Source organism: Neomonachus schauinslandi, chromosome 8, assembly GCF_002201575.2.
Source record: "Neomonachus schauinslandi chromosome 8, ASM220157v2, whole genome shotgun sequence".
In the NCBI taxonomy this organism is placed as follows: domain Eukaryota; kingdom Metazoa; phylum Chordata; class Mammalia; order Carnivora; family Phocidae; genus Neomonachus; species Neomonachus schauinslandi.
The window spans coordinates 124,938,938-124,954,746 of record NC_058410.1 but is presented as its reverse complement, the minus strand read 5'-3'; the positions used below and the strand labels follow the sequence as shown (position 1 = coordinate 124,954,746).

Genomic DNA, 15,809 nt, shown 5'->3' with positions numbered 1-15,809 from the left:
CCTCGCAGGCCTCCATCCGCCTCCAGCATCGTGCCAGAGATGGAATTTGATTATTAAAAATGGTCAGGAGTGAGGCTGGCAGACTACAAAGTGCCTGGGATAGAAGGGGGGGTGGACATCAAAGCCCCATGTTCTTCCTTAAAGGTCGTCTCCGGAAGCAGGGGCCTTCTGTTAGGCAATAAAACTCGCAGGGGTTCAAGAAGGGGCCCCTGTGTGCCTCCCAGCCTCTGGGGCGGCGCTTGTTCTTTTCTCTCCTCGCTGGTGGGCCAGAAGGGAGCTAAGCCCAAGCCCTGGGGCCAGAGGCCTGGCTCCAAGCCACGGGTTTATGAAAAGCAAGAGATACCCTGCCCCACTCAGACACATGACTGTCTTCACTTTTGAGGGGGGGGGGGCTGGCATTTCATTAGTGCCCCGTTTGAAGCCTGCCCTTTGCAAAGCAGAAAATGAAGAGAAGAAAGCAAGCATGGAAGCGGATTCAAACAATCTTCTGGTGTCTGGAGTTTCTGATGTCCCTTTGTGTGGCTTCACTTATTACAAGGGTGGAAGAGCCTGTCGGGCAAGAAACACACCTGGTGTTTATAGCTTAATGGAACCCAGGGACCAATTAACCACACCGAGCGCCAACGGGCAAAGCATTTCTTAAAGGAAGAGGGAACTCTTATATTACTGCTTCTTTTTTCCCCATTTCCCCAAATAAAAGACAAATGCTATGTCAACAGTTTCTCAAGAGCGATCCTTTATTTTCTGAAAGTCCTAACACTGACCCATTTATCACAACATGACAGATGCCCCAGTCCACAAACAACATCCTTTTCTCTCTCGCAAATCCTTGGAGCCCCGAGAGGCTGCAGCCTGGTCCAGGCAGTGGCATCAAAACCTGCCCTCCACGCCCAGCAGCCGCACCACGGCCTCCTGCATGGCCTGGTGCACACACCTGACCTCTCTCTGCGACAGGGTCCGCTCCATGTGGCGGTAGGTGATGCGGTAGCAGTGGCTGGTCTTGTGCGTCCTGGAGAATGGAAGAGAAAGGCAGGTGAGTGAGGGACAGGCGTGCCCACCGCCTACAGGAGCCATGCTGGTGTCTCCAGCCAGCTCAACCCCAGTGGAGAGCTGAGGATGGGATCCAGGCGGTACAGGGACATCGCTCGCACTAACGGCCTCTTACGGGCTTCGGGAGGTGGTGTTAGGGGAACCCTGACTTGAATAATCAGGACTGCTGCTTCCCATTGGCCCAGAGGCATTCAAGTCCCCCAGGAAGGGCGTTTCTTATGAGTCTGATTTTCCCGGGGCCAAGCCCTGGAGATCGTGGTCCAGCAGGTGGGACGTGGGTTCTGGGCTTCTGGGCTTTTTGTCGGCTCCCCAGGGGACTCTGATAAGCAGAGAGGGTGAGGAACCAAGGCCCGTATGCCTCCACCTTTCTCACAGCACAGAAAACAATCACGGGTGGAAGGCACACTGGGCTCCCAAGGCTGGGACTGGCCCCGCGGGCTCTAGCCATCTAGAAGGCTGAGAGGTATCACTCTCTTTGCACCCCTATGGGCCATGGAAAGCATACAGACAATTGTGCCATACGGACATGCTTCCAAGGTCCAGGTAGTGGGGCCTTTTGCAGAACTGGGTCTTCACAGAGACATGTGACAAGTCCCAACACTGCAGCGCCCAGGACAGATGCTCCACACACATGCTTTCAAGACGCTTTCTCCACCGGCGCACCTCTGTGCTGCAGATACACCGGATGGCCTCACGGTGCTGCTGGAAGGGCAAGGCCCACCCTGCTGGGGTCCTTAAGAAACTGTCCACTGCAGAGGTACAGCGCAACTGCTCCCTCCTGCACTGGGCCTCCTGCGGCTGCTGGAAGCCCCCACCCGGCCTCCCCCGGGTGCAGAAGACAGGCTTTTCTTTCAACCGGACGCCATCAAGAAAGGATGCTGCAACATCCTGAGTTGCTGAGAGATGGAAGGTTCTGGGGGAGGAGAAATGAGTTAAGGAGGGAGAAAGAGGGCAGAGGAATTGTAGATGTCTGAAGATGATGCAAACATTTACGACAACAAGTGTGGCCTCGCGATCGGGGGGCCCAGGTTGTCAGTGACCTGGAGACGGTGCGAGGGTGTGATGGTTTCCTGTGTGTGTGTGCGGGGGGTGGGGGCGCGCACTGCAGAGGCCCGCCTCTGCCCGCCCTCCTGAGTCCCTATCCGAGCGAGGGACACAGAGGCCCCTTAGGAGGTGAGCAGCTCAGGGTCCTAGCGCTGGCTCCTCCATCTCTGGGCCTTTCCTGGGTCTCCGTTCCTTCTCTGTTGAAAGAGCTAACAGCAGTGCCTACTCCACCAAGCTTTCCAAACTGTTGCAGAGACCTATTTAGAAAGTGACAGGGCTCTGCACATTATGAAGTGCTATACAAGTGTGAGGCCAGAGTATCCTTGTGGCAACTGTTAGTACATTTTCTCGTTGGTTTCCTCTGGCATCTCTTACTTAGCTGAAGAGCTGGTAATATGGCCACTCGACAAGTTGAGATTTCCAACCCAAAATGAAAAATTTATCATCTTGTTTCTGTGTGCTTCAGAGAAGGCCCCTGTCAGGATTCCTGGGATTCACACAGCTTTTATAAAACATTTCGATGAGTGAGGTGTAAATGAATCATAAACATATGGATTAATTTTATAAATTGAGAGAAATAAAATTGGCAGAATATTTGGTGATAATTCAGTAGATTCAACTGAAAATCAACCAGCTTTGCCTTTTCCTACCATCACTGGTAAGAGAGAGAAGACTTACTTTTATTTGTTTTCTAGGAAATCTTTTTTTTTTTTTTTAAGATTTAATTTATTTATTTGAGAGAGAGAGAGCGTGCACACACGCGAGCCGCGGGAGAAGCAGAGGGAGAGCGACAAGCAGACTCTTTGCTGAGCGTGGAGCCTGATGTGGGGCTCGATTCCATGACCCTGAGATCATGACTTGAGCTGAAATCAAGAGTCAGATGCTCAACCGACTGAGCCGCCCAGGCGGCCCATTGTTTTTTAGGGACTTCTTTTTGGAGCCTTTAGTTGCTGGGACACACTCCTGTCCTCCTTTTGCTTGCTGGAGAACTGGAAGAAGTGGCACTGCCGTTGGTCATGAGTCTCCTCGTCCTTGAGGAGCGGGCTCTCTACAAGAACCACGGAGTTACAGAGCTGAAGGATCTTGTGGCTTATCACTGAGCAGGTATGAAGATGGATTCCTCCAAAGGAGGGATGCCCTCAGTGCCCAACTCCAAATATGCAAATTAGAGCTCTTGTGATTCTTTTATACCACCCAATGTGGGCCTTTTTAGTCAAAAAGCTTCTCAATCTTGTATCTGCCATGACCTTCACTGTCGCTCAATACACCAGCAGCAAACATTTCTGTGGTGAGTCCTGCACGCCGGGCATCATTCGAAGCCCTCTGCAGGCGTTCACTCCTGTAAGCATCCAAACCCCACGGAGTACATAGCATTACTGTCCTGGTTATACAAATGAGGAAACTGAGGCACAGAGCACAAAGGAACGTGCCCAAGTTGAAACAGCTACTAACTGGCAGGACTGGATCTGAAACCAGGCAATCTGACGGGAATGTAGATGGTGCAGCCACTGTGGAAACAGTTTGGTGGGTCCTCAAAGAGTTAAACAGAGAATTATCCTATGACCCAGCCACTCCACTGCTAGGCATATACCCAAAAGAACTGAAAGCAGGTGTTCAAACAAACACTTATATGAGAATTTTCACAGCAGCTCCATTTACAACAGCCAAACAGGATATGGCCATCGGGGGGATGAAGGGATAAACAAAATATGGTATATCCACACCATGGAGTATTATTCAGTCATTAAAGGAATGAAGTCCTGACACCTGCTAAAATGTGGATGAACCCCAAAAGCAGGCTGAGTGAAAGAAGCCAGACACAACAGATCATGTACCGCATCATTTCATCCACACGAAACATCCAGAAGAGGGCAATTCATACAGATAGAAAGCAGACTGGTGGTTTCCAGAGGGTCGGGGAAGGGGGTCTGGGTAGAAACTGCTTAATAAATTAATAAAGGGGCCTGGGAGGCTAGAAGGGATAGCCTTTCCACCGAATGTCAATTACAGGAAGAACTGCCAACCACAGACTCCAAGAGAAGTGTCCGTTACAGACCCCATCAGAAGAGTCTCAACAGGAGAGTCATCAGTTACAGCCCCCCACGGGGAAAGATGTACGTCACACCTCCTTCAAGAGATCCACCAGCCGTGCAACTCAGCCAGTGAGAAGCCGTCATCACCCTGACTCCTGCTTCTCTCCGATGGACTTCTGTCCAAAGCGACCCCTCTCAACCTCCTCCTTCTCCATGAAATAATATTCTTCTCTTTTGTTTGTGGGGTTTGCCTATGGTTGTGCCATAGCTGGCTTGTTCCGGACTGTAACTCTCTGCTATTCCCAAATAAACACGCTGTTTCCTGGGCAGATCACCGGCCGTTTTAAGGAGAACAGTGGGTACGAGGTTTCTTCTGGGGTGAAGGAAATGCTCTGGAACTAGGTAGCTAGTACGGTTGCCCAACATTGAGAACGTGCTAAATGCCATTGAACCGCCCACTTTAAAAATGGTTAATTTTCACCTCGTCACAAACACACACAAACTAGGCAGTTTGGTTTCAGAGCCCAAGTATTAAGTAGCAAGCCTCAGCACTCCAGCACACTCCTCCTCTCTTCCTGTCCCACCTCCAGCCTCTTCCTTCTACCCCCAACTTCCCCTAAGAAGTGACAGGGCTTGCAAGCTACTGAGAAGGGCAATGTCTGTAATCCTCCTGCTCAAGGAAGAGACGGAGTAAGCCCATGTTCCTTTCTAGCGCCGCCCTGTGACTAACAGAGAACACAAGGCCACACGTGAGGTATAACTGTGACACGGAGTGGGAAGCCCTGGGACAGGGATGCTTTTCAATAAAGGCCTTTCCTACTTAAGGGGCCATTAAAAAGGCAGGCTGCAAAGCCAAGCAGCTGTGGGGAATAAGAGAGCTGCGGGGAGAGCATGGGATGGGGGGTGTGTGTGTGCAGCCGCAGCTCTTGTCCCCCCCGCCCACAGTGGGCTGGGCAGTGGGAAGCTGCCATAGCCCCCCGCGCCCCCCCCCCCCCGACTCACAGGGGCACAACCTTCAGGACAAGAAACCTTCCCTGGAGGAGAGAAGAGACTACATCGACAATTGTGGTTTTCAAGGTAAACAAAATTTCTCCTATGTACTTGGCTTCTATTCATTGGCAAAATAAACGAGAAGACCCATTACTGAGTTCGAGAGGGCAAATCTCACTATAGTGAGTTTGAAGAAAGAGCCTAAACATTTCTTTTGGTGTTGGAATTTCATTGCATTGGATATTGGCTAAAACGAGTAGGTCACTGACTGGAGCTTGAATTTTTAACAGAGATTTAGAACATTTGAGTTTCAAGGGTTTATCACTGGTCTACTCATAGATTCCTTTAGTCTTTCCACAAATAGCATGTTCCAGGCACTGAGCTGCACAGAGATAAGCAAGTGAGGAGAACCCCGACCCAACCAGCTTACATCCGGGGACCAGTGGTCCTCCAAGGTCCTGCAGCCACCAGGGAGGAGCCCGAGCGGAGGACCATTCCCCTCGTGGCCGTGATGGGGCTGGTGTTTGCTGTGACATCAGCCACACTGCACTCCCACCACACATCCTCCTTCAGCAAATGGTTCTTCCCTCCGGTGCTTCCCTATGAGCATTTCTGTGGTGAACACACAGGCGTGGGAGGCAGGAGACCTAGTTCCCAGTCCAAGCCCCAGCGATGTCTGTGTGGCCTCCCCAGTGAGAGGGCCAGACTGAATGGGCCCCAAGCTCCTTCAGGCTCTAACACTCCAAGAGTTAGTGCAGAGGACAGATGAGTTTCTAGAGTAAATGCACATGTGGAGGAAATGAGCCAGCCAGCCAGCAGCATTTGCGAGCCCGCATGGAATGAAAGAGCAGGGGGCCCTGATCTGGGGCACTTTCCAGACAGGCTAATGCATGGACATAAGATGCATTAGTGATATTAATGATCAAAGCAAGAGGGAAGGGAGTTGGCTTAATGGGGTTGGGTTACGGCTTGAGAGAGCCCACTGAGAAAGTCTTCCTGTAGAAGGTAGACCTCGAGTTGTAATAGATACTCTGGAGACCTTTTAGCCTCTCTCCACAAACTACCCTCCCCCCACCCCACCCCATACTCTCCAAAACTAAGAGGTTTGCCTTTCTCATTCTCAGAACGGTAGGTCCCTGGTAGGCCATTCGGAGCGGGGGCCTCCCCCTAGTTCCTAGCTAGCCAGCATCAGAGTTGCCTCTCACTGCTGCTTGCTGCTGTGGTTACGATTTCTTCCCAGAGGGATTTCTGTTCCTGGGGGAGTCAGTCACAAGAATCCAAACCAGATGGTTCCTCTGACAGTTACTGCCTTGGGAAAGACAACTCCAATCCAGGCCTCGATGGAAGGAGAGTCAGAGCCAGGGAAAAAGGAACTTGCTGGGTGCAGCTTGAGTAGAGTTGCTTTCAAACCTGCCTTCCCCAACCCCCTCCCAGCTCCCAGTCATCTCGTGTGTTGGCAACTTAAGAGCTCCTCAGAGACACACATTTTGCAGGCAAGAAATGCTTTTTCACATCAAACACTTGTCAGGTCCTCAGGGAAGTTTCAAAGCACCCCCAGGGTTTTATTTCCATCAATCCCTGTAACTTCTCCTGGTACTTCCCAATGAGTGTCTCATGCCAAGCTCCGCAGGAGGAAGAAGTTCACGCTCGTGCCTCCTGGGGAGTGGAGCCAATGTTCTTGGTTTCTACATGCATGCATATACGAAAATAATTGCTTTGGGGAAATCACTGAATAAAATCTCTTATGGAGAGGCACAAGATAGAGACTAACCAACCAGTGCCATGAGTTCTCCACTAGAGGATCTTGGGCCAGTTCTTAATCTCTGATCCAGGTTCTCATTCCAAGATACAGATAATGAACTTATAGAGTTTTTTAAAGAAACTGCATGAAAATAATACATGTTAAGTGTTTAGCATAGTTTAGGCTTATAGTTACCAATTAGTATTATTATTTATGTACCTAAAGATTATAGAGTCTCTACTTCGGGCCTCACGGAAAGATCTGAATGACCTAAGATGAATTATTGGAGCTTCAACTCCTCATTTGTAAAAATGGGTCCCTACTACGATACCTACAACACGAAGGAAACTTGAGGGCATCATATTAAGTGAAATAAGCCAGACACAAAAGGTCAAACATAGAATTCCACTTATATAAGGTCCCTAGAGTTGTGACACGCACAGAGACAGAAAGTGGAAGGGTGGCTGCCAGGGACTAGGGGAGCGGGAAGGAGGAGTTAGTGTTGAATGGGGATAGAGAGTTTGGGTCTGGGAAGATGAGAAAGACCTGGAGATGGATGGTGGGGATGGTTGCACAACAGTGTGAATGTGCCTAATGCCACAGAACCATACACTTAAAAATGGTGAAAAAGGTCAATTTTATGTATATTTTATTAAAATAAAAAAATTTGAGGAGGGTTGGCCCAAATAACCTAGTTGACTATTACTAGAAATGGAGGTTGGGAACTCACATTTATATTCAAAACAAATAAAAGACAAGAACAACCCCCCTCCACCCACCCCCCCATTGTTGCTATCCATGTGGCAGGACTGTTGGCAAGGGTATAACGTGGTTGGTCTCCATCCTCCCCAAATGGCTCATTTTGATTTCGTTAACCTAGTTACTAAGCTGCCCTGCATTTTACACAAATGAATTTTTATGATATCCTGCTCATAAAGCTATAACAAGGTTTGACCCCATTTGAACAATTTGAACAATTCTCTTCAACTATTCCATGATTTTCCAAGCCATCCTCATACACTTCTAACAAACTTGGAGTAATGGCTCATTTTGCACAGATTTCCAAAGCTCTGTGCTTTTTGGTTGTGTGGAAAATTTGGAAGAGGTTTTATTTTTCTCCCTGGCTTAGTCTGCCAAGCCAAAGTCAACAGAGCTAACTTTAACTCTCTACTGTTACATGGCAGCTTCCCAAACGTGTTGACACTTTGGTGGATGAGTCAGTTACAAAACAGAAGATTTGTGGTAGGTGAAGTGCTACATTTCCAACTCAATCAATTGATCAGCAATTATTTATCCTGTGCTGAGGTAGACATTGTGGGAGATACAAAATACAAATTGCTTGATCGATACACAAATATTCATGGAGTGGCTTTTCTGTGCACAACTCAGTGGCAGTGTTAGAGGGAAGAAGTATCCCAAAATAATACAAAAAGAAGGATTAGGCTAGATTACCATCTATTTGGGGCTTAAGACATTTATACATGAAAAGATACCAACAGGACAAAGCTATTCATGCTAAATGTTAAATGAATGACATGGACTGTAAATGACTTAGCAGTGAGAAAGATTGGCAGGGGAGATGAGATTAGATTTAGATCTTAAAGAATGATTAGGATTATTGCAGGTGAAGGCCAAGGGGTACATCTAGCTGGCAAAATGACAAGTACTGGCGGGGGGCCATTCCTTATATCTTTTTCCTCTCTCATTTCAACGCGGAGTTGCTGAGTGTATGTTGCAGGGATAAATGGTCCAGTGAAGAGCTGTCTGGAGGATTCATCATCTGCTGGGAGGAGGCTGCAATCACAGCTGGAAACCAGCTTTGGTCACAGCATGTACAGGAGGTGACTGACCCTGTACGAGGGAAGGGTCATTTCTGCAAAGGCACAGACAGAAGCACGGACATGCACGGACAGATTGAGGAGAGGCGCGTACTTCAGAGTGGCTGGTCTCGGTCTACACCCTTCTACAGTACAGGACTGGTAGGGAAGGAGGCTGCAGGGTGGGTGGGGATTATAGATGAGGGCCTTATATTCCTGGTTCAGAAGCCTCAAAAGAAAATGCATCATTAAGCAATCAACCAAAACAACAGAGTCCAGGGTCACGTATCTACAATATCTCATGACTGCCCCAGGCAGTTTTATTGCCTCTAGAGTCTGGCCCTCAGTGAACTCCAGATCTCACTCCCCCCAAACAATAGAGGATTACTCAGATATTATGGTTTACCATATCATTGATCTGATAGTAATGGCCACCTAACCAAGGGTATGCTATAGATCTATCCTCAATTCCATTATTGTAAGTAGAATTACCCATAACTGTGTTATGTTGTATAGCTTATATTTCTTTAGTGAGTAATGGATGAAATGTGCTAATTACTTTAAGAAAGACTCAGTGTCTAACTATGAAGGAAGTATTAGGAAAGAGAAACTTACATACATTTCCAATGACTTACAGTTATTTTACAAATGTTTTCGAGGAGGGACTCTCTGGGTCTAATAGTACGATGTCTTGACAAATAGCGAGTGGGAGGTTGAGGGAGAGAGTGACAAAACAGAGACTTGGCTGTTAGGATGAGCTTCTTCTATCCATAGTATTCTAGGCTGGAATACAGCAGTGATATCTTGGTTAAGGATTCATCATACAAGCAACATGTTTTATGGAATCACAGAATCCAAGACATGGGACCGTAAAGATTTTCTGGTCCATGCTTGAGCTCTTTCTACAAAGCCTTATGTTGGATTACTTCTGGGGCTGCCCATTTCAGGTTTCCCCACTGCAGTCTGAGAGGGAGATTCCCTTTACACTGAGCTGACTAGTGCTTCCTATGTTTCTCCTCATTGGTCCTAGATTCTGCCCCACAAGAGCCCTGGCGGGGGACTCCAGAACTACTGGTAGTCAGAGTTGGAGGCAGCACATATAATGCTGAACATCACTGTCTCTGAGATTAAATGTCTGTCTATGCATCTGTCCATTCATCCATCCATCCATCCATTCATCCATGCATCCAACAAATGAAGTGAATATCCAATATATGTCATGTATTTTGCCAGGTATTAAGGACCTAATGGTGGAATAAAACAAAACAAAACAGACCTGACCTCATGAAGCTCACAGAGATATAGGCATTAATCAAAGAATTACAAAGAAATATAAACTGCAGCTACCGTATTGGGCTTGAAGAAGAGGTACATAGAGCCATGAGGCTACATAAAGGGGCAATTAACTTAAAGGGGCAGGTCAGAGAAGGTGCCTTGTGCAAGGGTCAGTGAGCAACTCAGAAGTTGCTGGAATGTTTGTGTACTACTTTATAGTCATACCACAGTTAATGGACATCCCTCAGGGATTTATTTTTTACCAGCTAGAGGAGGACATGACTATCCCAGCCCATCTACTCCCCTGAAGAGCTAACATGAGGAAACCACACCGACAGATACGTATCCTAGAACCTATAACACCTATATGAAAACTACGTTTAAATTCCAAATATTGATAAAATTAAAGAAAGCTCTGGGCTTTGCCATCAGACAGTCTTTGTAAAATTGAAGATACTTTGTTACTAATAAAAGTAGCAACAATAAGAAAATTAACAATTATAAAGGGATGCAGCTTCCAGAGCCTTGGACCCACACGGTCTTACTGGTTGAGACCCACACGGCAATCCTGAGAGGTGGACACTGTCACTTCCTTCTGCAGAGCCAGGCACAGGCCCAGAGAGAAGCAGTGACTTAGTGAAGGCCACAGCTAGAATATGTGGGGACTTGCTTCCTTTTCATTCAAGTCTGCTCATCCTTTTGTTGTAGGCACACTCTGTTCAGCCTGTTAATGTCTGCTGCAGGCACCATTAACTTTATTTTTAAGATTTATTTATTTATTTGAGAGAGAGAGAAAGAAAGAGAGACACTGCACGAGTGGGGGGGAGGGGCAGAGGGAGAGGGACAGAGAGAATCACAAGCTGACTCTGCACTGAGTGCAGAGCCCGGGGCGGAGCTCAATCTCACAACCCTGAGATCAAGACCGAGCCGAAACCAACAGTCAGATGCTCAACTGACTGAGCCACCCAGGTGCTCCACCATTAACTACTTTTAACCAGGGATATCACAGTAATGATTATTATTTACCAATTAAATTATAGGATGCTTTTAGAAATATGACTAGGACTTTATCACAAACCAGGGAAAGAATAAATTCATTAGTAAATATTACTTAGTGGAGAAAGTGTAGGAAGTATAAAGAAATAAAGGGTGAAAGAAGAAAGAAAAAACCATTTTATTTTATTTTATTTTATTTTTAGAGAGAGAAAGCAGGGATGGGGTGGAGGGACAGAGAGAGAGGGAGAGAGAATCCTAAGCAGGTTCCCTGCTCAGCATGGAGCCGAACACAGGGCTCAATCTCACAGCCCTGAGATCATGACCTGTGCTGAAATCAAGAGTTGGGCACTTAACCGAGTGAGCCACCCCGGCGCCCCAAGAAAAAACATTTTAAAGGAAAGAATGATCTACTATGTACTCAGTGCTAGGCACTTTCATGTTGCATTTTATCCTCATCATTAATAGAAAATATGGGGGAGAAAAAGAAAAACAAACAAAGCCAGAATAAGGGAGAATATGAGATTGATGAAGACAAAGTCAAACATGGAGAACACAGAACCCAGATCTGCAGGTGGCTTCTGAACTAATGGAGATCATAAACTTGCCTCAGAACCGGCAAACAAAATGGAAAGAAAGCCTTATCAATTCCATGGTTTGTACTGCCTGAGAGGAGAGAAGACCCTAATTCTTTAGGGAAGCAAAACTTACCCCAACATAATATTCTAAAAGAAATTTCTCAGGTGGGGCTTCCCACAAGGAACTTCTGATTAATAATGGCTATGTTTTATGGGTCACTTAGTTTGTCTACATGAATTATCCCGTTTAATTCTTATCACAGTCCCACCATAATGGGAATTATTTCCCCTATTTTGCAGGTGAGAAAACTATAGCTCAGAGAGGTTAAACGTGACTTGCCCAGGTCACTCAAACAGTAGGCAAGACACGGGATTACAATCGAAGTGTCCCAATATCTCCAAAGCTATGCTTTTAATCCTGGGCTGGGGATACTGACTGCTATTGGTGGTCACTGTCTCAAGCCTATCACTATTTCAAGGCAGTAGTGAGTTTCATAAGGCTATTCCTTTGATGAAACTTGAGGGGATAGCCCTAAAATGTACTTCCATGAAAAAGCAGTTTTGCTTCAGGCAAGGGAGGTGGGCCGGTTCAACATAGCTTTTTTGGTGGTCTAGATACCTTTGCTACTTGGATAAATCCAGTGACCTCTCCAGGTCTCAGTAAAACAGAAGCAGTGCTATTTGTTCCTAACTAGTCCCTCAGTTAGGAAAAAACTGGTCGTGTGAGCAAAGCACTGTCATCAACTTTGAAGAAAGTACAAATAAAGTAAGAGCCAGAGTCAGTAAATCATTTCAAAATATTACTGAATTACAGTTATCCATTTTCAAACTCAGTGAAAACAAGTATTTTCTTTTTGGTATTTTCTTACTTCAAAAAAATAAAGATATCGGGCGCCTGGGTAGCTCAGTTGGTTAAGCGACTGCCTTTGGCTCAGGTCATGATCCTGGAGTCCCGGGATCGAGTCCCGCATCGGGCTCCCTGCTCGGCAGGGGGTCTGCTTCGTCCTCTGACCCTATCCCCTCTCATGTGTTCTCTCTCTCTCAAATAAATAAATAAAATCTTTAAAAAAAAATAAAGATATCAAGCTTACATTTCTTACATAATCTTCTGAAGTTGAATCTGTCTTTTATGAATAATTAGGCAAGATTTGATAAGAGTGCCCATGGGTTACTTTCAACGGCAAAATATCAAGACACCTCAATTGGACTCACGGGGCAATGTGACACATTGTCATGCCTTGAAGAAACTACTAGTGTGGTCTAACATCTTTAGGTTCCCTCATTTCATATTTCATTATTTCATGCTGATTTCTTTTTCTTTTTTTTTTTTTTTTGCTGGGCAAAGGAATGAGTGCACAGTTGGGCAGTGTGTGTTTTGGACAGATTGCCAGAACAGCTGACCCAAGAGTATGTCTGTCTCTTCCATGTATGACAATTAGCTCAGAATAAGATAGCAGTGAGTTAGGAAGGTTCCAGAATGACGGCAGAATAAAATAAAGACCCTACTGCTATATACTCCCAGAGTACATATAGGCCAGGAACAGTGTGATGTGAGTGCTGCCCGCAGCACGTACTAGGTGTGATTTCTTTCTGGAAAGTTGCTGCATCTCTGTAAGCCTAATTATTAACACTTTTACGTGGGGCTAACGCTACGTCTTGTAGATATATGTGTAAAGATTCTAACACAGTGCCTGACACAAAAAAATACTTGATAAAAGATACCAGTTACTATAACTAGTATTAGCATCATAACCTTTGCTAATTAATTTGTTTTGTGAGCAGTATACACATTTAGATTAATAAAAAAGTTATGTGTCCCCAGATTTACCGAAGGAGAGAAAAATAAACAAGAGCATTAAGATTAACAGAAATGTATTGGGCCCCAGTGCTAAGTACTATACACTCACCATCACACTGTTCCTGGCCTTTGAGCACCTCTGACTGCATGATATCTGAGCAGCTTCTCGTTAGCATCACCATGGTGCTGGGTGAATTTGACTCCTGGTTTTCATTAAGACTATAGGGAAGTGGCTGGCGAGTCTCTCTCTGAAATACTGTGTTGACTGCTCTTGATTTGGAAGCTCTAGCCTGGTTGGTTTTGTTTTTGAAAACCAGGTTCTGCAGTTACCTCTAGTCAAAGGAAAAATCAACGTAGAGCAGAGAGAAAAGACAGATCTGCTGTTCTCTTTTCAACGGATAGACCAAAGCCATGAAATTCATAAGCATGTTAACATGGGGATGGGAGGGGAGGCATAAGAAACGCCTGGATGACTGACAGCTCTGTGCCACAGCCAATCATTTTTAGAATTCATTAGAAGACGCTCATGTCCCTTAGACTCTAGGTCTACATACAAGTCTGGGCCAATGGCAAAAACAGCAACTCCCAAAGCACAGACAAGTGTCCAGGGAGAAAAGCTGCAGTGGGACCTAATGTCCTGTTGGCAGACACTGGGCAGAACTCTACAGCCAGAACAGAGGGAGAAGTATAAATTCTGGGCCTTCCAGCAAAAATGCCAGACGAGGCACCCTTTCTCTTTGTTATCAACCAAATAAACTGACGTTCAAAGCAGAACCCCCTCTGGCCACCTGCTTTCTTCAGTGTTTGCAGAAGTGACTTGGATTCACAATGTTTCCATGCAACCACTGTACTTGCCCTCTCACTTCTCTCTTACCCTCCCTCTGTCTCAATGCCCCCAAATCAAGAGGGAAGGGACTTCTGGGGGCTGAACTGTTACTTTGTTTTGGGCACTTCTGTTTAAAAAATACAAAGTACTTTTATAATATACTCTGAGTATACCGTCTTACATACTTCTCAAAACTGTCTTATATAGCTTTACTCCCATGGCAACAATAGGGAAACTGAGAGCCAGAGGGGTGGGGTGACTTGCCCACCTCACCTGCTCTGCTAGTGGGGGCAGAGTCTGCAGGACCTCTCCGGAACACACTGCTACCCCTTTCCTAAGATGGGGCTCTGGGTGAGAGAAATGGGGGCGGGGCCCCGGGAAACAGCAGCATGTGGGGTGTCAAGAAGTTTTGGTTCCCATGATGTTAGCCTTTCCCCCTAACCACCCAGGTTATCCTGAGCAAGCACCCAACATCTCTGGGCCTCCGCTCCTTCGTGTGCTCTAGATGGTCACTAGGATTTCTGGCCTCTTCTCTCTGAGTCTCTAAGTGCTTATGTCTCCATCACAGGTAAGGCTGGATGAAGAGCTGGGACCCAGGAGGAAGCACATTTCTAACTCATCATGGCACCCAGTACCTGTCCTACTGCACCCTGGCCATGATAATTGGTTGATTACAAACAAGCAGATCGTGGGCGCCTGGGTGGCTCAGTTGGTTGGGCGACTGCCTTCGGCTCAGGTCATGATCCTGGAGTCCCGGGATCGAGTCCCACATCGGGCTCCCTGCTCGGCAGGGAGTCTGCTTCTCCCTCTGACCCTCCCCCCTCTCATGTGCTTGCTCTCTCTCATTCTCTCTCAAATAAATAAATTTAAAAAATCTTTAAAAAAAAAAAAAAAAAACAAAAAAAAACCAAGCAGATCGTTGGCTGGGAGAGCCGGCGGTTTGAGGTGTCTGAAGTCAGGCTTTACTACGGTCCTTTTGAGTAAGTAGCTACAAAACTGCTAACTGGATTCGGCAAGTTGCTGAGTCACCATCGGGTAAGATCAAGTTGCTCTGCACAGATGCCGAGTCCCATCCTGTCAGCAGCTGAGAACATTTTCTTTGTGATTAAAAAGAACAGGAGTGCGCAAAGATGCACGGTGGATTGGCTTTCACAATTTACGACGCATAATTAAACTCTAACAGACCGCAGTTAGAAAGCATCCACCATAACCCTATTTTGCCATTTGTCTTTTAATTAAATGTGTCCCCTGATTTAGCTCTAACTCGACACAGATCTCTGATGTGGGCAGGGGAGAGAAAACACACAGAGCTCAGAGCCCTGATGGACTGGTTATGACATCTTCTTGGAGGAGGAGGGTGGAGAGAAGAAGCTCAAGTGTTTCATATAAATCACTGATCTTTCCTTTTTCGGGATCTTTGCACAGCACAACAGAGAGATTAAATGAGCCTGGCCCTTCACAAAACCGCCGCTGGGCACACGATGGATTTGGGGAAACCCTGCAAAGAGGAGCCAGGGCAGGCTGGTGGAGGACTTTTCTTTTTATCCTCCAGAATTGATAGGGTGATAAGTGGGAGGAATTTACCATTATGCCACAGAAAAGAAACATTTGTTAGGGCACTGGGGCACAACCCGGGGTGGGAGAAATAATTTTTAAATGGAAGA

At 46.4% G+C, this 15,809-nt stretch overlaps 1 protein-coding gene across 4 annotated transcripts in view; it reads right to left on the bottom strand.

Annotated features, from left to right (window-relative positions):
• Positions 1-728: 728 nt before the first annotated feature.
• Positions 729-15,809, bottom strand: part of FARS2 (phenylalanyl-tRNA synthetase 2, mitochondrial) — a 506,744-nt gene continuing 491,663 nt past the window's right edge. For all 4 annotated transcript variants that reach the window (XM_021697011.1, XM_021697012.1, XM_021697010.1 and 1 more), the window contains one exon: positions 729-1,009. In XM_021697011.1, the coding sequence (XP_021552686.1) occupies positions 871-1,009 (139 nt within the window). In that variant the 3' untranslated portion in view covers positions 729-870. The remainder of the gene's footprint in view (positions 1,010-15,809) is intronic.